Here is a 22,052-nt window from a genome sequence, read left to right on the forward strand (position 1 = left end):
AGAGAATCTCTCACGAACCGCCCTGTAAGTCTTACCATATCCAGGATGTCCTGCTGTAGGAGTATCATGGAGAGCATGCAAAATTTGTTCCTTCAACTGAGAACTCGGAACAAGATAAACCCTACCCTTGTAGTAGATAATATCATCTACCACACTATATCTGTCATCCACTATCAAACCATCCATGATCTCACAAGCATGCTGATCCTTGGAATACTCAACTAAGAGTTGAGCCTTCCAATCTGCTGAAATCTCGCTCAATGAGCAAAGGGCAGCCAATGAAGGTTTCCTAGAGAGTGCATCAGCCACAGTATTATTCTTCCCCTTTATGAATTCGATATCGAAGTCATAAGCCTGAATTTTGCTAATCCATTTTTGTTGTCTATCATTAAGCTCTGTTTGATTTAGGAAGTATTTCAGACTGTTGTGATCAGTTCTTACCACAAATTTGCTGCCAACAAGATACTGTCTGAATTTGGCTAACGCATGCATGATAGCCAACATTTCCTTGTCGTAGGTAGAGTACAACCTCTCATTAGTTTGCAACTTTCTGCTCTCATAGGCAATGGGATGTTTGTTCTGCATCAACACGGCTCCTATACCAAATCCTGAGGCATCACACTCTAGAACAAAGGGCTGCGAGAAATCAGGTAGTGCCAAGACAGGACAAGTGCTCATCACCTCCTTGAGTCTATCAAAGACCCCCTGCGCTTGTTCTGTCCATCTGAAGGCCCCCTTTTTTGTAAAATCTGTCAAAGGTGCTGCCAACTGAGAGAACCCCTTCACAAATCTCCTATAATAAGCACACAATCCAAGGAATCCACGTAACTCCGTAATGTTCTGAGGGACGGGCCAATTCTGAACTGCTTGAATCTTCTCCTCATGCACCTTCACTCCATCAGCACTGATCACATGTCCCAAATATAACACCTCCCTCAATCCAAACTCACATTTGGAAAGCTTAGCAAATAGAGACTGATCCTCCATTATGCCAAGTACCTCCTCAAGATGTCTGAGATGATCCTCCCAAGTACAACTGTAAATCAATATATCATCAAAGAACACTAGAACCGACTTCCTCAGCTGCTTGTTGAAGATATGGTTCATACAGGACTGGAAAGTAGCTGGTGCATTGGTAAGGCCAAAAGGCATTACCAGGAACTCATAATGCCCATAGTGACAACGGAAAGCAGTCTTGTGTACATCCTCAGCGCGTACACGAATCTGATGGTAGCCTGAACGAAGATCAATCTTAGAGAAATAGACAGCCCCATGTAACTCATCCAACAACTCATCTATGCGCGGAATAGGATATCTGTTTTTTATTGTCTTCTTGTTCAAGGCTCTGTAATCAATACACATCCGTAGAGTCCCATCCTTCTTCTTAACCAACACTACGGAAGAAGCAAACGGGCTAGAACTCGGCCGAATGAAACCCATATCTAATAGTTCATGAATTGTTTTCTCAATTTCATCCTTATAAGCTCTAGGATGACGATATGGGGTAGTAATCACTGGCTTTGCTCCCTCCTCCAACTCTATACCATGCTCAAAACCTCTATCTGGTGGCACTCCAGGAGGTATATCACCAAATACTCTACCATGACGATCCATTACTGACTGAATGTCCACATGAAACACACGGCCATCCTGGGGTGTGGGTGTTTTGGACTTAACCAAACAATGCGTAGCCCAGAGTACATCATTATGCCTGAGGATAGTCTCCATCCTGCGAGAAGTCACTTCCCTAGGTCCACCATCTGAAGCTGCCCTCAAAATCACTTTCTTCCCTCCAGACAGAAACTCCAACTGCATACGGTGGTGATCAATAATGTAACGCCCAATACCCTGTAACCACTGCATGCCCAAAACCACATCATAATCCTCTATAGGAAGCACATAAAAATCATTAGTCAAAGTATAATTCCCCATCTGAATACTAAGCTGTGGAATCCGTTTGGTGCAACCCAAAACTGCACCATCTGCCACCTTCACTCCAAAACCACCAAACTCCTCATACTGCAAGCCACGCCTCTCAACTAATTTCTGATCAATAAAGTTATGCGTAGCACCTGTGTCTACCAAGCTGGTGACCCGCTTACCCTTAAGTGTACCTTTCAACCGGAAGGCATGAAACTTAGGATAACTGGAGAGAGTAGCCATAGCTACTTTGGCTGACGCCAACAGCTCAGGGATGTCTAGCTCCAACTGTGTCTGAACCTGCTCAACATCCTCTGTATCATCCTCAATATCAGTATCAAGAACCTCCTCATCTCCTAACTCAGAAGTCACCTCAATCAAATGAACCTTTCCTTTACCCATGCAACGGTGTCCTGGTTCCCAAGGTTCCTTGCAGGAAAAACATAACTTTTTCCTCCTCAATTCATTCCTCGTTTCCTGATTCATCCAAGGGGTTTTCGCTGAAGTCCCTTCTTTGTTCTGGGACGTGTTGGCCTTCTGTGCAGGCCGTGAATCTCTAAATGGTTTCTTATCTGCCTGATAAGAAGTGGGAACAGTATCTAGTCTCAATGTCACCTCAATAGCCTCCTTAAGAGTTGCTGGTTGGAAAGCACGCACTAGTCCCTTTAGCCTATCCTGCAAGCCCTCAATGAACAACATCACACTACGTCTCTGGGGCATATCCGGTACCATCACTGCAATACGTTGGAACTCATTAATATAGGCTTCTGCATGACCGGTTTGTCTAAGGTGAGCCAACTCCCTGTAATAAAGTTCTGTATCCTTATGGTCAAACCGTGCAATGAGACGCTCAGTGAACTCAGTATAGGAGTGAACTAAGGTGTGATCCTGGGTGACCAATCCATGGTGCCACCAATCATAGGCAATCCCCTCTAAATGCAATACAGTAAACTGAATAGCCTCACGCTCAAGCATGGGCCTCAATGAAAGATATATGTCCAGCTTGTGGACCCACGCCCGTGCGCTAGTGTCTCCTGTGCCATTATATGGGGCCAATGTAATCTTCCCAGTAGCTCTATTCAAATCATAATTCTGCTGCTGCTGGTGTGGTCTATTACCACGATCTCCCATGAACCTGGTTGTATCTCTACGCTGTGCACAATACTGGGGAAGAGGGAAAACGTCCCTAACCTCAGGGGGTAGAGCTCTCCACTCAGCTGTGGCTGCTAAAACTGACTCCTGGAACCCAACCTCCGGTGGTTCCACTTGTGCTGGTTGTTCACCTGGTACGAACTGAGGAAGCAATGGCCTATTCGTAGTAGGTGTACGATGGCGGTGCCTCCTGCTGGAATGATGGGAACTCCCAACTGAAGATTGGGACTGATGGCTGCGGTGACTACCAGCCACTGAAGGTGACCTACCACGCCTACCTCTGTGTCCATCCATATCCAAACGATCCAAGGTATCTTGTAACCTATCTAATGCCTGGGCGATCCTGGGCTGAGTAGTGATAAGAGTCCTCATCATCTCTCCCTCTTCCTCATCCTGATTTCTTCTGCTGCCCACCTGTTCCTCAGCCATGACTGGATCCTGTTCTATCCCAAACTCACGCTCGTACTAAGCTCTTATGCGTGTGTAATACCTATTTATATCCGCTCTACCCGAATGCATAGAAATAAAATCTGATTAACCCCACAGGCTGGCAGAATACATAGCTCTGATACCACTGAAAGATCCCTGATAGATCTTTGCTGTTAACCTGCTGTAATTTTTTTATTTTTTATTTTGTTTTCCTGTTTATTTAAGTTTTTCTTACAGAACTAGACAGAAGTGCAGAAAGGGTTGTTTGTTTTTGTGTTTTTGATTGTTTTATAGCATAGGAAGGAATAGATAACAGCAAATATGAAGCAATACTGAAATAAATGAGGTATACAGCAAAAGTCAGAATTATTGCAAATCGTACCAGGCAGATTTGTCTGAATTACAAAGCCAAACAATGAATCCAATGTATTTCCCAAGCTCTCATACAAATTCGAAGTCAAACTGGAAGATGAAGAATGTTCTCCAACCCCACATACACTGGAAGTGAATACAAGCAATACCCTATACACCACGTGGTGTATTTGCTGCAAATGCCATTCCTCCAGCTGCAATGAACCACGTCTCCACTGGAAAGATGGTAGGCTACGCTGAAACCCTACTGAGAATTGATGCCTCTGTCCTTAATCACCACGCACAATGCCTTATAAGTCCGGTGCCAAAGATTGCTGAGGGCTACGTCCCAGCCAATCCTAATCCTGGGGTTTGCGTCCCAGTCTAGAAATCGCTCTCCAGAGCAAATTCATACAAGTTGTCAAATATGCAAAAGATAATCATAGAATGAAGCTCCTATCCCCTTATAACCCCTCTCAATTGCAAATCGAACCCTAATTGTCTCCAAGTGGCGTGGTCTAGTGGAAATGTTATAATTTCTTATTTTAAAGTGGTCATGTTACTAGAAAATGACCTTTTTCCCCATAGACAGAAATCCGCTCACTGAATTGCCCTGAGACCAAAGAGAAAGATTTGAAGAATTTCAAGATCTTTCCAACGAGCTATCACACAATAGGATGCGCATCCAGATGACGCCAAAAATCCCCTTATTACTCCAAAATGGCTAACAACTTAGCCTTATTTAATTATTAAACGCTAACTTAGGAAATATTAAAAATATAACCCAAATGGCCACAAAATGCCCAACTGACATTACAAACCCTAAAATCATCCTGTCACCTGTCTGTGACTGAAGTCGGAAATCAAGGATTCACTGGTAGTCTCATCCCTAAAATCTAGGGATGCTCCTAAAATTTAGGAAACAAGCCCAATCTCTCTGAAACTGAACCCAAAGAGGCATCTCATGGAGACCCAACCTTGGGCATGATCAAACCTCCTAAAAAGTAGGAACTGCCTCCTAAAAACAAGGAATGTCTCCCAACTGATCAATAACTGCTAGAACACCAAGTCTCCAACACTGAATAACCAAACCGGGTCTCTGTCCAACCCTGTCAGCCTACAAGACCCCATAATAAGCTGACTCACATGTCTCTGCTAGACTGAGCTAGAGTGGGGACATGACAGTGTAGCAGATCCAATTGATGATCACAGCGAACTCCATGTATGTGCAGCAGATCTAATTGGTGATCACAAGTTATCATCATAGACAGGGATGTCCATTGAAGACTCAAGTAAAGGACTGTAAATTATAATCACAGTCAACAAACTAGCTGTGTAGTCTTCTAGATCATCTACCTTGTGACTGCAACTTCTATACTCCAGATAAGTGTGTAATTGTCAATTTAAAACCATAATCAGATCTGAGGATCTTTTCTGGCTGGGTTTTTCTTCCTAGGAGGTTTTCCTAGGGTAATTTTTGTCTTGTCTCTTTTGCATTCAGTTCTTACTATGCTTAAATCTGAAAATCAATTTATCTAATTAACCTAGTTAAAAACAAATTCTAATTTTCTGAGTTTCATCTAATCTGAAAGTACTAAAATTAACAAATACATAGTTCTCCCAACAAATTAAGAAAGATTAATAACTAATTGTTCTCTTGTTTCAATTTTTCCGAGATGGTCATTTAATCTCCTCCAATTTCTTCATGATCTCTCTCTCAATTACTTAAGCGTCCTCCCATAAAATCATCCTCAACTCTTAGTACCTTAATTCCTAACTCACAAATTTTTTTTAAAAATTCATATATATTCTTCATGTCAAGGATAAGACATTTGTAGCGTCAATTGCCTACAAGATGGATAGACTCAGTAGTTCTTTCTCTTTTAAGCGATGACTAAGATATATGGAGATGAATTTATAATCAATTGAGTGTAGATTGGGAACAAACACAACAAAATTTTAAAAGCATTAGGATAGACACTCCTAGGATGCAGTAAATATGCTACAAAAAACTATAGAAATTTGAAACTAGCTTTCATAAATTTGTAAATCTGGCATTAGTAGCAAAATAATACAAGTTTAACCAAAGAAGATAAATCTAACCTTTTTAATTTATTTTTTGGGTTGGATACCTTATATGTTTTTTGTCCTAGGTAGAACATGGCCCATGTACCGATTGGGCAATACCCTACCAAAATTTGCCTACAACATATCCAAGCAAAGGGCATGTCAAATAAACAAGAACAGTTTTTTTTAAGATGCAATTTTACCTAAAAACCACAGTTTAAAATGTAAGCGTACATGAATACAATTCCATGTGCTCTTACTACTATGCCATCTACACAATCCAAGTTCACGGTGGTGGGGAAATGCATACATGATTACACGAAAGGATCAAGGCATGCATGCACCAGCCCTTGGTAATTACTGTGCAAATCATTTATTTCCAATTGGTCATGTGAAAACATCTCTAGAAATCAAGATGGATGAGAAATGATCTATATACTATAGCAAGGGTATGGATGAGAAACGATCTATAGATTCTATACTATAGCAAGGCTTGTAAAGTGTAAAAAAATTCCTGCCGCTATATTGAATGGCAAAATGAGTTAAATTGCATCAGGAGAATTTAATCCCATGGTCATTTTGCATTGACTATTGGAAAAGGAACTTCATGGGAAGTTTGAGGCAGCCATAAAGCATAGTCATGGAGACCCGTTTCCTATATAATGTCAACTGACCAACTCTCATATTGCCCCAGAACTTCAATAGGAGTGCACCCATAAAAATCATATATCCATTCTTTTGATTAAAGAGACTTGTTCTAAGTTGCTGCTACGTGTCACTAGATACTAACATTGTCATATTCCAGCTACGTGTGCCATCTTTTGATGGGTCTATATGGTCTCCTCAACAAGCAGTGATGTAAAATTATAAATATCATTTAGGTTGCCCACCACATCAATTTTATCTTTACAGATGGCCCCCTGATTAGTGTCTAGCTGGTAACCATGTGTTCTTGCCTTTTTAAAACCTATATGTATGCTTTAACCCCACATCGGCGTTGTTCTCATAGCACCATGGTCATCCCGACAGTGGACTAATATTCAACGTGATACATAAGTTGGGCCCACAACATTAATTTCTATATGGAACAACAAGCTTAAAGTAATAATCTTAAAATCAAAGGCACCTGTAAGATTCATGTCTTAGTGGAGAAAACAAATCCTAAATCAGTCATATTGAAAAAAGGTGCACAGAAAGTGCTTTGAGTTCCACAATCCTTTCTATAAGAATAGCTGCAATACGAAAACTAGACTCATATTTTTCGTAGTGAATTTTTGTCCTTTCTCAGATAAAGATACTGAACAATGGTATATTAATACGATTGCGTTCAAACATTTATATAAATTTGTGTGCCCATCAATTGACCCAGAAAAAAGGACCAGTCTTCAAGAACTAAATAATAAAATTACAATTTCATAAATGGCAAAATTGTTATGTAACACAATCTGAAAGCCACGAAAGGTAACATGAAAGCCTTAGACCTTGAATTTCATCAGATTTTATTAGATATCGTCAACTGTAATTGTGCAAATTTCATTTTAAAAAGGAATTTTCTAAAATAAAAATAAAATATATGCAAGGACATGCACCTAGGTCAGCAGCTCACTAGGTGTATATAGATCATGAGCGAAAGAAAAATACTATTTAGAATAATTCATGTAAGAAATAATGATAAAACTATAAAATCAGAAACCAACAGGGGTATCCATGATATGACCCAAGTTGATAAAATCATAAACCAAAGCAACCTATTTATTTGGTTAGTCCCATTCATAGCAGGAAAAAATTACTGTAGAAAATAGAATGTATGAATTGAATTAGAAACGTGATTTAGAAAGTTGCGGGAAACTGACCAAAAAACAATATAACAAAACATCTATCTAAAGAGCTACTACTAGGTTTGAATCTGATAAAAATAGTTGCAGTTTAGAAAAAATTGATATTATGCACATCCACGTTGAAATGCTATACAGAATAATTCGACCTCTGGCATCAAAGAGTAAAAGAAAACTTAAGACCAATTCATTAAAACAAAAGAACTACAAGCCTAAGCATGCAATGACAATATAATATATATAGATAGATAGATAAATGACATCTGGAAAAAAAAAATTTAAAATAACCAACATCTTCACAAAATATAACACCCAGTTGTAACAAAGAAATAAAAAAGCACATACTTCCCCTGTTGCAACATGTAAAATGTGGGTGGTAAATCCCCGTCCAGCACCTCCTGTAACAAAATATAATTTGTAATTTAGAAAATGAAATCCATAATGAAAGGCGTAAGCTAGAAAGCTTCATAAAATTCACAAAATGCTACAGAAGCACTCAGACCCAAACACAAATTTCTACATTATTACACAGAATTTGAAGCATACAATTACTTGGACATATCTAAAGTTGGCAATCTATTGTAAGAACGAAAAGAACAGTCATTAAAGTTAAATTCAACAAGCATTACAGAATTTATTTTACGAGGGCACTAGTGGCACGCCCTAGGCTCAAATTTTGATAAAAGGACTAAGTTTTACATAAAAATGTAAAATTGGAAAAAATAAACAAAATGTCAAAACATGGTATTATTCAGCAGCTTATCCCATGCCTTGATGCGGTTGTTTCTGCTTAAATTTGAGCAGAATTTATAATTATGAAAAAAACAAAATTTAGAATCATTCCTTATTTTAATAAATCAGAATTTAAAATAAGCTGTGAAAAAATAGAGAGATTGGAAATAAGATATTGTCAAATATATCACCTGTTTCACAAATTTCTTGCCTTTTTCTACATTTTCTTTTTATTTTTTTCCCAGATTTTAACTGTATTATTAATACTATTAATATAAAATTAAGCTGACTGGTTAAAAATAAGTAACAAATTAAATATCCATGAACTATCAGTTCCATAAACAATTCTAAATAAGTTGAACTGCTAACCAATATAAACTAAACACTCACATAATAGCCTGCCCTTAGCTAATATTTTAAATCAAGAACTGTTCAAAAAATTTAGATTTTTGGGAGCTAATTTTATATTTAAGTAATTATCTAACTTTTTAATAAAAAATGTATATTAAATTTTAGAGGCAAATCTGAAAAGAAATGTAAAAGGCAGCACACGTCAAAATTGTAGTTAAACCGTTACTGAACAATTTCACCCAGGAAAACTTTCAAATCTTTAACCATAACTAATTCACCATTTTGTTTTTTTAAATTCCAAATGATACACAGTGCTAGTTATAGTTTGTCATATACACAGTACTAATTAAAAGCTACAGAAAACCATGTAACTGGAAATTCATAAAAGCGGAAAGTAAAAGGTGTAATGGGTCAATTGCAATCATACCGAGTGCTGCCATCTGAGCTTTCTTCATCCCTCGTTCGAGTTTATTGGAGAGCGGAGGCGATGAGAGAAGATCATTCCCGTATTTTCTAGGCCTCCCTCTTTTCTTCTTCATAATGATCTCCTTGCTCCCTTTTAATCTTTGTTGGGCAGGCAGATGAGAGAGAAACGAAGCAGAAGCAGCAGAGTTAGAGCCAGAGCCATCTCCGTCTCGCTTTTGTGAATACAGCAAATTTGCATTACCAGTGGGAAAAGGATTGGGTCGCGAAGGCGCAGGGACTAGAATTCCCCCATGCGAGTCCGGAAAAGCATCCACACTGGATGTAAGAGAGTTGTGAGAGTAACTGAAGTTAGAGTTCGAATTGACATATGCGTTTTTGTATCCTCTTTCGTTGGGGAAGAAAAAGGTATTCTGAGAATGAGGAGCGCCCAAAACACCCAATTCCCCAGAGATCAAATCCCCTACTTCACTCATTTGTCTGTCTTTCTCTTTAATCTTAGCTGTGTTTTTCATTCTTCATACAAATCCAAGAAAAGATTTCTCAGAGTAGCTACTCCTCTGTTAGAGTTAAACATTCAGGTAGCTCAGAGCAGTTGATAGAGCTGAAACGTTTGGAATGCTGGGGTGGGCAAGGCAATGGATGGGGCTCCGACCAACCGTTTCCCAAAGTGAAGCCGTTCAGTTGCAAGATTTGAAGATTTAAAGGTTTGCCTGCAAAGGTTTTTTTAATAAAAAAACGCATAAAGAACGAATTGAAATAGAAAAGGAAAAAAATAGTGGTCATCAGTCGCAGACGTGTTAAAAGGCAACGCTTTAGTTGTGTTTTTTAATCTTGCATTTTTTCCCACTATTGCATGGAAATCAAGTACCTCTACGTTTTCCACTACTTCCATGAACCCAATTAGTTCTTTATTTAGGAGAAAAAGAGTTTTTTATTATAATATTTAGACATTCTCTTCTTAAAATAAGTAATTGTAGTGTTCCAAGCAAATTTTTAGTTATAGGAAAATGATAATTTGGAAGCTAATTCTCTATTTTTATGGAGTACTTAAAAAATCAAAATAGGTCATGGCAGTAGTTATATATTTAGAAAAATATTATGTGGCTACATATATTTCTTTCTCTACTTTTTTTAACATTTGCCTTGAACTTTTCATACAAATCAGTGGAAAGTATATGATTAACTTTTTTGTTTTTTTAATGTTTTATTGTATACAGATGTATATTTGTTTGTCCCTACCTACTCAACATAGGAAAGTTATTTTTTTATTTGTTTTCTTTGTTAAGACCGGGCTTGATCGAAAAAATACATAAAGCTGTAATGTTTTACATTTCTTTGCATTTTATATAAATAAAATAAGTTTAAATTTATTTTCACTAGGTGAATATATTTTTCGTAGAGCTTTTTTTCTCTCATATGCTAAAATACACTAGATTTGCAACTAGCTTACATGGAAATGCATAATAATTATAAAAAATAGAATTAAGAAACTAAATTAAAGTTGACTATTAAAAAATAAGTCAAAGAATCAATACCCATGGGGTCATCGGCTCCACAAATTACTACTTAAAATGTTGAGTAGTGACTACTAGCCAAAATAAGCTAAGCAGCATGGGGATCTACCAAAATAAGCTAAGCAACATGGGGAGAAGTGGTTTATTAAAGGTGAGATTAGGATTATCCACAAAAAATCCATATTGATTAATAAATACATTTTTATTATAAATAGAAGATGTGGAGAATGTGTGGCTCGTAAATAAATGCTTTTTTACATTAAATAGAAGACATGGAAAATGTATGGCTTAGTTATGTCTTATCGTGCATGTTTTTCCTATAACCCTACCACTTCATGAACCATGTTATCCATTTATTTAGGGTAGAGGGATACAATTTTTCTAATATGTGATCAATATAAAAAAATAAAATATTATTTTTGTAGGATCAAAATTTTAATAATATAAAATGAAACATAACTAAACATGTGTAGACACATAAAATTTGTCTCCACTTCATTTTCATGCATTATTCCATCTATTTATTCTTCATCAAATATAATATCATTTATCTATTTTCACAAATACATGCATAAGCATTTACATTATTCATTCATGTTTTCTCCTCTACCCATTTGCATCCACCTCACACATGTGGGATCAAACTCTCAAGTCCTATTATTTATCCCACATTCATCTCATAATCTGGATTCACCTGGGGAATGCTTATAAAAGTAGAGCGCCTCTTGCGATACACAACTTTGCATTCCATTATTTTGTATCTTTGATATCTTTCATGTGTTTTTGCACTTTGGTTTCTTGATCAGTCTCACATTTTGATTTACTTTGCATTTATCTTGAAATATGTCCTTCATAGCTTCGTGTGCATGTGCTTTCTAAGAGCATCCATATTTTAAAGCACACATATTTTGAACACAAGATCTTGAGTGGTAGGAGAACAATGGAGGAAAATTCCTATTAATGCATGTGTGTGTGTTTTGTTTATTTTGGCTTTGCATGTGTGTGTTTTATTTATTTTAGCTTTGCATGTGTGTTTCTCATAAGATCTCAGGCTTGATTTTGCATCTTCAACTGGCACACTCGGTGGAACAGCCTTGTCCTTTCATTGATTCAATTCTTGCTTGATAGAAGGCATTTTTTTTCATTTGCAGGTTGTTCCATTTATAGTTTGTTATTCATATTTTGATCTTTGTTACTGGTTAATTCTTAGATTATTGGCATTACCCATTTTGAATTTAGTGGAGAGCCTCGGTTTCGAATTTGTTTGAATTTCTTATTGCAGACAAAATCTAGTTTTTATCCTTTCATTATTTTGCTTGAATAGAAGTTTTTAGTTTTGCTTGAGGGTTTTTATGTTTTTATTGGTTTTGAATTTTGTGGAGAGTCTCAATTTTGAATTTTTTTGAATATGTTATTGTAGACAAAATTTGGTTTTTATTCTTTCATTATTTTGCTTGAATAGAAGTTTTTAGCTTTCTAGCTTATTTTGTTGCAGGTTTTTGCTTGAAGGTTTTTATGTTTTTATTGGTTGCAGGTTGGCATTAAAGGTTTATTTTCAGGTTGTTTAAAAGAGATTCTATTACTAGCTCCATACACTTCATAGTATTTTGCATTTAGAGGCATTTTGTATTTAGAAATATTGTCTACATATTGCCTATGCTTTGATAAGAATCTGATAAAAATTTATATGTGGCTTGCTCTGATATCCACATTGTCTTCAAGTTCCATTTGAAGCTTTAACTTTTGTTTTGCAGATTCGTTTCACTTGCAAGGGTTGCTTAAAGATCTAACATTTTGTTTGGAGGCACAATCCATATTTCTGAAATCATCTGCGAGTTTTAATCATTTCTTCTAATGAGAGTGGTTCGTTTTAATCATTTCTTCTACTGTGTTGCGTGAAGTTTTTGTTTTGTTTTTTCTTAGTTTTTAATTTTTTCATTTAGTTTTAGTTTTATTTTTTGTTTTTTGTTTTTTTAAATTTTATTTTTTTCATTTAGTTTTAGTTTTAGTTTTCTTTATTTTAATTGAGATTTTTTAGTTTTTTTAGTTTTTTTTTTTCAGTTTTTAGTTTTTATTTTAACATTTGATTTTTAAGTTTTAGTTTTTAAATTTTTAATTTAAATTGTTTTGTTTAATTTTTTTTGAATTCAATGTAGTTTAGTTTAATTGAGTTTTAATTTTTTTTTTAATTTAGTTTTAATTAGATTTTTATTTTTTTTAATTTTAATTTAGTTTTTATTTATTTAGTTTTTAATTAGTTTAGATTTTAATCGATTAATTTAGTTTAGTTTTTTAAATTTGTTTATTTAGATTAGTTTTAGTTTTTTTTGTTAATTTAGATCAAGTTTTGTTAGTTAGTATTTGTTAGAGTCTTGGGTTAGCATGCTTAGTGTCTTTTGTTATTTCGTTGGTCTTTTTGTTAATGTTTGTTTGAGTTTGTGTGCTTATTAGTGTGTCTTTGGGTCTTTTGTTAGTTGTTAAGGGGTCTTTGTGTTGGCTTTCTTGGTGTGGTAGTTTTCAGTTTTGTTTCGACTTCTGGTACTAACCATGCAGGGCAAACAATTTGTGCAGGACATCCAATCTCGTGCGTTGAAAATAATATCTTGAAACTACTAATGACATTTGGTGTAGGACATTTGGTGCAGGACATTTGATGCAAGACATTTGATGAAGACTTGAATTTGAAAGTGATTGTCTTTTTAGTATAGTGAATACTTCATTTTGGTGCTTAAAAAGAACTATGTTTGTCTGTCATGTGTTTTAAATTTTTACATGCTTTGTGTTAACCCAAGGTGATGACAAAAGTTGTTGGAATAAATAATTTATATATTAATTATTTACTTAATTGAATTAATTCACTAAATAATCTTAGTTAATTAATTAATTACGAATAATTAATTAATATTTATCTCCATGCATAATGCAAACTAGGAAAAACAAACTATGTTTAGATTTTCAAGAGTTTCATGCATTAATTAGTCTATTATGTTATTTGTGCATGCATGACTTATTCATGCATTGTGTTTCAAACTCTCAGTCTATCTTGTAAACTCCACCATTTAGAATTTCTATCTTTAGAGTTATATTTCTTTATAAGGATGTCATATCCTTCATTGTAACTCAAGCAATACAAGCAATTTCAAAGCAATACATTTAATTATTGTTAATTGTCTTCAATTATTCTTTTTTGTTCAATTCTCTCTTTATGTGTGACGGGTATTCATGCAGAAGACAACTGGGCTTGTGGGATTTGCATTTCACAAATCCTAACATGGTATCAGAGCTCCAGATTTGAAGATTCTTGTTCGCTTTTTTGGAGATTATTGGCATGCACAACAAATTGTTCATCTTGGGTTAATTTGGATCACACAATTAGTTCCAAAAGGCTCGAGAAAAATAGGATCACCTTTTGTTTCGTTGAAATCGGATACACAAAGTCCATTTTGCAAGGGTTCGAAGTTCGAGGGTTTTCTTTGTTCCAGAGAGTACTTGAAATTTAGAGATTTTTGGGACCAAAAGGACCTCATAGCTAGATTCAGAAGGTTGATTCCATGAATTTTGATATATAATTTTCCCATTTTTAGTGATAGGGGCATCTGGGGCATGATTTTGCACGCTTTTCAAGGCACAAAAAATCCGTACGACCATAGCTGCACTTGTGTTAGAAATATTTTCAAAAAAAAAATCAATTGGCTGATCAACCTTCTGCAAAAAAAAGTACCTTGCATCATCATTGACGTTAGCGGTATAGTCAGCATACATGTCCCCTTTGGACCCTCTTTGTGCCCTAAAAGAGGGGGTTGGTATTTTGCTCATAACTTGAGCATACGGAGTCAAAATCGCGCAAACCATATATCATTGGAAAAATCTTTCTGAGCCCTATCTAGATATGGAGGTATATTTTATTTTTTTTCCATTTCTCAAGTTTTTTTCCCAGTTGAAGTCAGAAGTTGTTGTTTGCACTCTCGGGGGCATATCTTGTGCATCCAAACTCCTTTTTTTGCAAACAAGATATCATCGAAAAGATGATTCAAATATCTATCCATATTTTGGGTCCATTTTTTCAGATTGATTACCATACCACTATCTCATCCTTCCGAAGTCATCAGTGACTTTCTGGCCCTATTTTGCCCTCCTGTGATCCAAGCTCCATCTTTCTTGTCACATATCTCTATTTTTTTAGCATCGTGGAGAATAGTATTCAGATTCTCAGTACCTATCATACCTCTCCCTTGTCAGTGGTTCTAATGGTCCTTGGTTTTGTGTTGGAGTTAGCTTTGTATTCAATACTTATTCCTATGTACTAGGAGATGCGGCACGACCATTTACCCATGCATTTCGTGAGATGGAACACTTACCATATTGACACTCTTGCACTCCTATTTCTGGAGATTCTTTTTTCAACATCATAGCAATAATTCTACAATAGTGTTCGCAGCTTCTTCATGCTTCAATGTTTCTTCATTCTTGTCTTTTGTTTATCTTTTGGAGAGGAGTTTTGTTCCCATTTAGGGTTTTCTCCTTTGTTCTATTTCTGAGAAACTTCCATGTTTGTTCATGGGCACCTCATCAGGCTTTAGGTCGAGACCCATCATGCATTCATCTTTGCATGTTTTTTTCCTATATCTTTGTCTCTCTCCCAATTGTGCATTTAGGGGGGGCGTTGGAATAAATATTTTATATATTAATTATTCACTTAATTCCATTAATTCACTAAATAATTTATTATTTAGTTAATTAATTAATTAAGAATAATTAATTAATATTTATCTCCATGCATAATGCAAACTAGGAAAAACAAACTATGTTTAGATTTTTGAGAGTTTCATGCATTAATTAGTTTATTATGCTATTTGTGCATACATGACTTATTCATGCATTAAGTTTCAAACTCTCAGTCTATCTTGTAAACTCCACCATTTAGGGTTTCTATCTTTAGAGTTATATTTCTTTATAAGGATGTCACATCCTTCATTGTAACTCAAGCAATACAAGTAATTTCAAAGCAACACATTTAATTATTCTCTCTTTATGTGTGACATGTATTCTTGTTGAAGACAATTGGGCTTGTGGGATTCACATTTCATGAAGTCTAACAAAAGTATCCTCTCCCCTTGCCTTCTAAAGGATCTTAGGTGCAAGAGAACCTGTTCTCGTCTTTAGAGAGCTTGCCTCTCGATTTGTGAGAAGGAACGACCCAAACGATAATGGGCTAAAGCCAAGTCACCTCTCAGTCACTATATAGAATATGTGGGATGAAAGTCTTCACAACGGGTGCTAATTGCCACCTACGTTGACCTCCCTAGTGCCTATGTTCTATAGGAAGGAAGCCTCCTGAGCGAGAGAGAGAGTGTATATGGATGCCTGAAAGAGAGTCCCATACTAAAGATCTTTTTATTTTAGCAGCCAAAAAACCTTCTACTTGTTGACTCAGGCATTGTCATACGCACATGTTGAAGAAACCCCTCATGTACCCTTCAACTTGGGATAGAAAATTTCTCAAGATCTTTGGGTCTTCAGAAATTTGAAGCTTGGTATGTCCAAGAAGTGAGTGTTGTAGAGTGGAGCCAGTGCTACCAGGCTTCTATCTATCTAAATTGAATGTGGTATTCTGGGCACCTTAGGATTTGTGCTTGAATGTGCTTTTATTTCATTGCACAATCAAACAAACATTTTTTCTACCGTGTTTTCTAGAGTGTGTTCAAAACAAACAAGAACAGTTCACAATCAACACCACATTTGAAACTGAAACATTAAACTTGAACTTTCATTGGTCTATCTAGCAACACACTTATGTCCCACAAGTTCATGAAGAAGTCCATATACTGTCACTCTAGGAAAAGGAAGTCAAAACCAAAGGTCATTCAGAAGAGGAGATGGTTCTTATACAAAAACCGTAAACTTTTGTTGAAACATCGCACATTTCTACATCGTTATCGAGATTTCCAAAATGGTCTTACAATATAATTTAAACTTGAACCTTGAGATCACAAGCTTTCTTTTTTAGAAGAGCCTTATCACAAGAACATAACTAAGGACAATACATTCGAACATCTTATCTCCCAACACCAGTAGGATTGTAGAGACATCCTTCTACAGTTCTGATATTTTTAGGTTGTTGCATAGTCACGTCATTCTAGCTTTCCAAACCTTTAGGTCCTTGCATATCTCACTTAGCCATACCTAGTTCTTGCATATTTAGATCATCCCATTTAATTATACATTCAGTCCTTGCATCACATCTTTAGTCCTTAAATCCTTTAGATTGATTCATCTCATTGCATATTCAATCCTTGCATTCATTCATTGGTCAAACAAATCTTAGCCTTGCATTTAGGTCACTCTTACAAGGTATTGAAACAAACATTGGCTATCAATCCTCCTATATCACTCGAGGCACATCATCCTTGAGTTAGGGAACATTTTACCATCTTTGAGCTAGGTGGTCTACTTGGAGTTCATTATATCCTACTTAGCACACCCTCTCTTGATCATTGTCCTTGTGTCTATCCATCATAGCACAAGTTAATCTTGCCTACATAATCATTTTTAGACCTAGAGTTACCTTTATCTTACTTTAGATTTGTCATCATCTGAGTCAGTCCAAATCCCAACATCGATCTTCATAATCCATTTGAGTCTAGTCTTTGCACTCCTTAAGTTATCCTTGCATTCTAGAACTCGCATATCATTCTGTCTTGAGTTTCATACATTGTCATACTTCTCATCTTAGTTCAAAGATCATAACTATCACATATGCCTATGGCCACCTTGGCTCAAAAAATTGAAGATCTCAAGAGTTAGAAATATATGGCATTCAAGTCTAACAAAATGAATCAATGACCCCACTTGAGAGACATATTTACAATAGAAAGAGTGACAAACTTCAAGGAATGCTAAAATGACTATATAAGGTGAAAGAACAAGTAATTGAAAATCAAAAGTCAAACCTCAAGAAAGATCACATGACTCCTTCACCAAGACAACGTGACATTTCTTCCAAATATCCCTCAGATGGATAGTTTACACCTTTGGGACAATCTATTGAGTTGTCTTTGAAAGAGCTTCTTGAGCATAATCTTATCACATTACCTAACACAACCCCACAAGGATGTAGATTTTTGAGTAACTAGTGTGCATATCATAGACAAAACAAACATAAGACTTTAGATTGCATGGAATTAAAACATAAGATTCAAGACCTCCTTGATAATGGTGTCAACAAAATTCAAGATCATAATGACTCGCCTAAAGAGAAACAAGAAACTTTTCCTAAACAAGATCAAAATCATACACCTATGTCTAGCAAGGCTCCACATGTAGTGTCCATCTCTTTCACAGTGCCTTCATCTCCTAAAGCTTCACAACAACAATCCATACCATCTCCCTCAAACAATGAACCTAATGATGACACTTTTCATGTTGACCCTCAAGGGCTATCTCCTATGCAAATACAAGCTAATCCCAATCTTGATACAAGTTCCTCTAATATTTTAGAAATCCCAAATCCTATGCTATCATGCACTCTAATTCCAAACATACCCACTCTAAAGAGTCCCATCCAAAATGCTTCCCCATCATGCCAAAACATGAACACCTTCCAAGGATCCCCCATGGATATGAAAAATCCTCTCCTTTCCATAGAAGTGGCTCCATGTCAAGAGTATAATCCAAAGAATGAAGAAACAAGTCCTATCATAAAACAAGATCAAGACCCCAAAACTCTCCAATTCCATCCAATGGTTGACCAAGATCTTATCTCCCTAGAATCCTATGATGATCCTCTTATACCTTTCCATTTCTTCCAAGATGATATCCTTCTATCTCAAGAGATAAGAATCCTTCCAAATTCCATTCCTAATCTACCTCCTAAGAAATATCATGATGCCTCTTCCACCTTTTCAAATAATCATATATAAAATAAAGAGCCAAACACCCTTTCCACTCTATCCAATGGTCCACTCTCATGTCAAGATCAAAGTATACCTTCATTGCCCTGTCATAATCCTCCATGTCCTCCACAAGATCTCATCTCCCATGATGAACTATCAATCCTCCCATTTCACCTAAAGTTCCCATCGTGCCTCCATATCCACCTAAAGGTGCCATCATTTCTCTTAGTCCCCCTCATGACACCAACATCTCTATGCAAGTTATTAATGAGTCTTTTATAAGTCAAATGACTTACTCTGCTTCCATTGGGTCTAGTCTACTTTGTGACACTATCATTTCTTTTGTTTCGTATCCATACAAAAATGGACTCACGTCTTCTTCCAAAAGAAACAAGTATTCCATTAGTTAAAGGATTAATCAACATCAACATTATTTCTCCACATCTTTTATTAATAAAAACACATTTATTAATACATTTAATTTTGTAGGTTGCATTGAATTAAGGTGTGCATTGGAGATGGAGAGAAATTTTGAGTGAAATTTATTTGTCAATAAGGACATCAAGGCAAACCATCAATAGTTTGTGAATGGGCATGGCAGGCATGGTGGCAAGAGGTAGGTTCAGACGAAGGGTCATGTCCTCTAGGAGAAAATTCCATCCCATCTGGAGAAGCCATCAAAGAAGGATCAAAGGAGAAACCTAGAACCAAGATCATTCCACTAAGTGGACACCCTCCTCCAAATTGAGGTCAACATAATTTGGCAAGGAATACATAGAATGTCCAACCTAGGTTCAACCCAATTTGTGTGGCCTTAATCCACCTAGTGTTAGACAAGCTTCACTATAGAAATACCAGAGGGATCACTCTTGGCGAAAGGTAAACTTGGGAATGAATGGGAAATCCTTTTCCCCACCTAATCAAATAAAGAAATCGATGGTCATTTCGTCGAACATCACAATTCCGATCTTTAACCATTACAAAGATTGTGGTCTCTTCTTCAAATGAAAAGGTAAAGAAGTTGACAAAGTGAATATCATCCAATGGTGGGAGGATAATTAACATGGCCGACTATGTATCAGAACTCTTCCTAACAACTTCTTCCTCTTGGATTGTGTATATATTAGCATAAAACAATCCATTTTGTATGGAGAACCTATTTTCTTCGAAAGCTTTTTCTTTTATATACTGGACTGGGAACCAAACTTTAACCCTAGGTTGCATAAACCAAAAATATTTCCCTACTAGGTAGAATTTGGCAATCTCCCATCAGATTATTGGAATAAAGAATCTTTGGAATGCAGTGGAGAGGCTTTGGGTTTTCTCATTGGCATCGAGGAAGAATTCTTCTTTGGCGAATCTGAAAATCCAAGGGTATTAATTGACTTGGATCCAGATTTTTAATCCCTAGACAACTTGGACATCATAATGAGCAGCAGGCTCTGGAAACAAAAATTAATGGTTGATCTGAGTGGCAAAGGAGGGAGATGCAATCTTGGCCAAAGATTTATTGTACACAACCCACTATGTAAAGGGAAATGAATATATCACCCTTTTGGTCCAGAGATAAATGTGAACCCTGGTCATAGCAATGAAAGTGATTCCTTTAGGGAGTGTTTGCCCCCATCCTCTATCATCCCATGCAAGGAAATTTGCAACAACCCCATTTAGGATTAAGGCAAATTGGATAAAAGCTCTTAGCTAAGAGAGCGACTCAATCAGTTATTAGTTGAAATAGATATACTGCAAGAGGAAATCAATGGGAATTTAAGGACAACAAGCCTATTAAATAATGATGAAGAGATAGGAGAACAACTAGTGGACAATATTACTGGATTGGGAAATACCTTTTTTCGGGAAGAGAAACACACTTCCTTCACCCCTACCATCAATGACTTGGATGTGGAACCACCCCTGATGGAAGAAGTTGAGATGGGTTCCAAGATGGGGGGCAAGGCCTTGAGCTTAATCAATGAGGTAGAGGAGTCATAATGACATCTTAATTAGCAAGATTATAGAATTGGAGAGAATGAGTAAAGCAGGGGCACGTGTGGATGATGTTAATGATACCCCTGGTGATGATGAGGAAAGCTCTGATTCTAAACTTGGTATCATTTAAGAGGTCACAAATAAGAGGATTGCAGACTATGGAAAGGGCTCTGCAAACAAGAAAGGAAGGAAGTCTTTTTTAGATCTTTGGGCGAAGGATGGGGAGATAGAAGGAAAAATGAAGATCACAACCTTGCTCTTGCAGGGGAAGGGAAATCCCCTTCCTCAGGAGAAATGAAGCTCCTATCCTGGAATGTTAGGAGCCTAGGTGCCCCTAACAAGCAATGCTTGTTCAAGCATAGGTGCATTGAAATTTAGGTTGATATCCTACTACTACAAGAAACCAAATCTACTACAAAATAAATGTTGAAATTTGTAAATAAACTTGGCTTCTGGCAAGTGGAAGTTGTCCAAGTAGAAGGAGCCTCTAGTAGACTAGCCATTCTGTGGAAGAATAATACTTTGAGATTTTAACCTTTGATTGATGAGAGAAACTGGCAAGGGGGTGTTGTGAAATCCTTGAGCAACAACCTTCAGTTTATTCTCATCAATGTTTATGGTCCCATTCCCAATCCAAGGAAGAGGGATTTTTGGGTAGAAATTGATCAACTGATGACAAATTTTCTAGATTCTCACATCATACTGGGTGGTGACTTTAATGTCATTATGCATCCATTAAAGAAGAGAGGTGGTTCTCAATTGGTTGGCCAATCCCAGCTTGACTTCAAGGATTGGGTAAGCAGGAATATTCTGTTGGAGATTGAAGCAAGTAAAGGACTATTCACCTAGCAAATAGAAGACTGGTTTTTAGTTATATTGCGAAAAAAACTTGATAGATTCTTCATCAAAGGGATCTATCATCCCTTTCATTTGATCTCAAAGATTCAATTTAGCCTTGGTTGGGTTCGAATCATTATCCAATTCTCCTTGAGATACTTGGTGATAAAAATCCTCGGAGGTGTCCATTCAAATTTGAGTTCATGTGGATGAAACATAAGGACTTCTCTCTAATTTAGCAATGGTGGAATGTGTTGGCATATGATGAAGCGGTGATAGTGTATGTTGTCATTGATGTCAATAAGTGAACTGGTGTACCAGTATGAAGACTGGAAGCAGCTATAGTCAGTCGAGATGGTGTGAACCGGTGTTAGGGTTCGCAGTCAGGGTTCACTAAGTGTGACTACCGGTTGGTAGTCTCTGTTCAGCTCTAGGGTTTCCAGTTTGGCTTATGCGGTGCAACCGATGGTGTTTTGTGAACAATAAGGATAAGGATTAGGATACCATGTCAGTTATGTGCATGTGAAGGATTTCCTTGAGGATCTTGCACATGAAGA

The 22,052-nt window shown here is 36.5% G+C and overlaps 1 protein-coding gene across 5 annotated transcripts in view; it reads right to left on the minus strand.

Moving 5' to 3' along the window:
- LOC131045347 (AT-hook motif nuclear-localized protein 7) overlaps window positions 1-10,139 on the minus strand; it is a 47,871-nt gene extending 37,732 nt beyond the window's left edge. For 2 of the 5 annotated variants that reach the window (XM_057978932.2, XM_059209674.1), the window contains exons 1-2: window positions 9,265-10,139; window positions 8,100-8,152 (exon numbers count right to left, since the gene is read on the minus strand). In XM_057978932.2, the coding sequence (XP_057834915.2) occupies window positions 8,100-8,152; window positions 9,265-9,775 (564 nt within the window). In that variant the 5' untranslated portion in view covers window positions 9,776-10,139. The remainder of the gene's footprint in view (window positions 1-8,099; window positions 8,153-9,264) is intronic. The other 3 variants (XM_059209675.1, XM_059209673.1, XM_057978931.2) reach the window with 3 other exon arrangements.
- Between the last annotated feature and the right edge of the window lie 11,913 nt (window positions 10,140-22,052).

Source organism: Cryptomeria japonica, chromosome 8 (assembly GCF_030272615.1).
Source record: "Cryptomeria japonica chromosome 8, Sugi_1.0, whole genome shotgun sequence".
NCBI classification, from domain to species: Eukaryota; Viridiplantae; Streptophyta; class Pinopsida; order Cupressales; family Cupressaceae; genus Cryptomeria; species Cryptomeria japonica.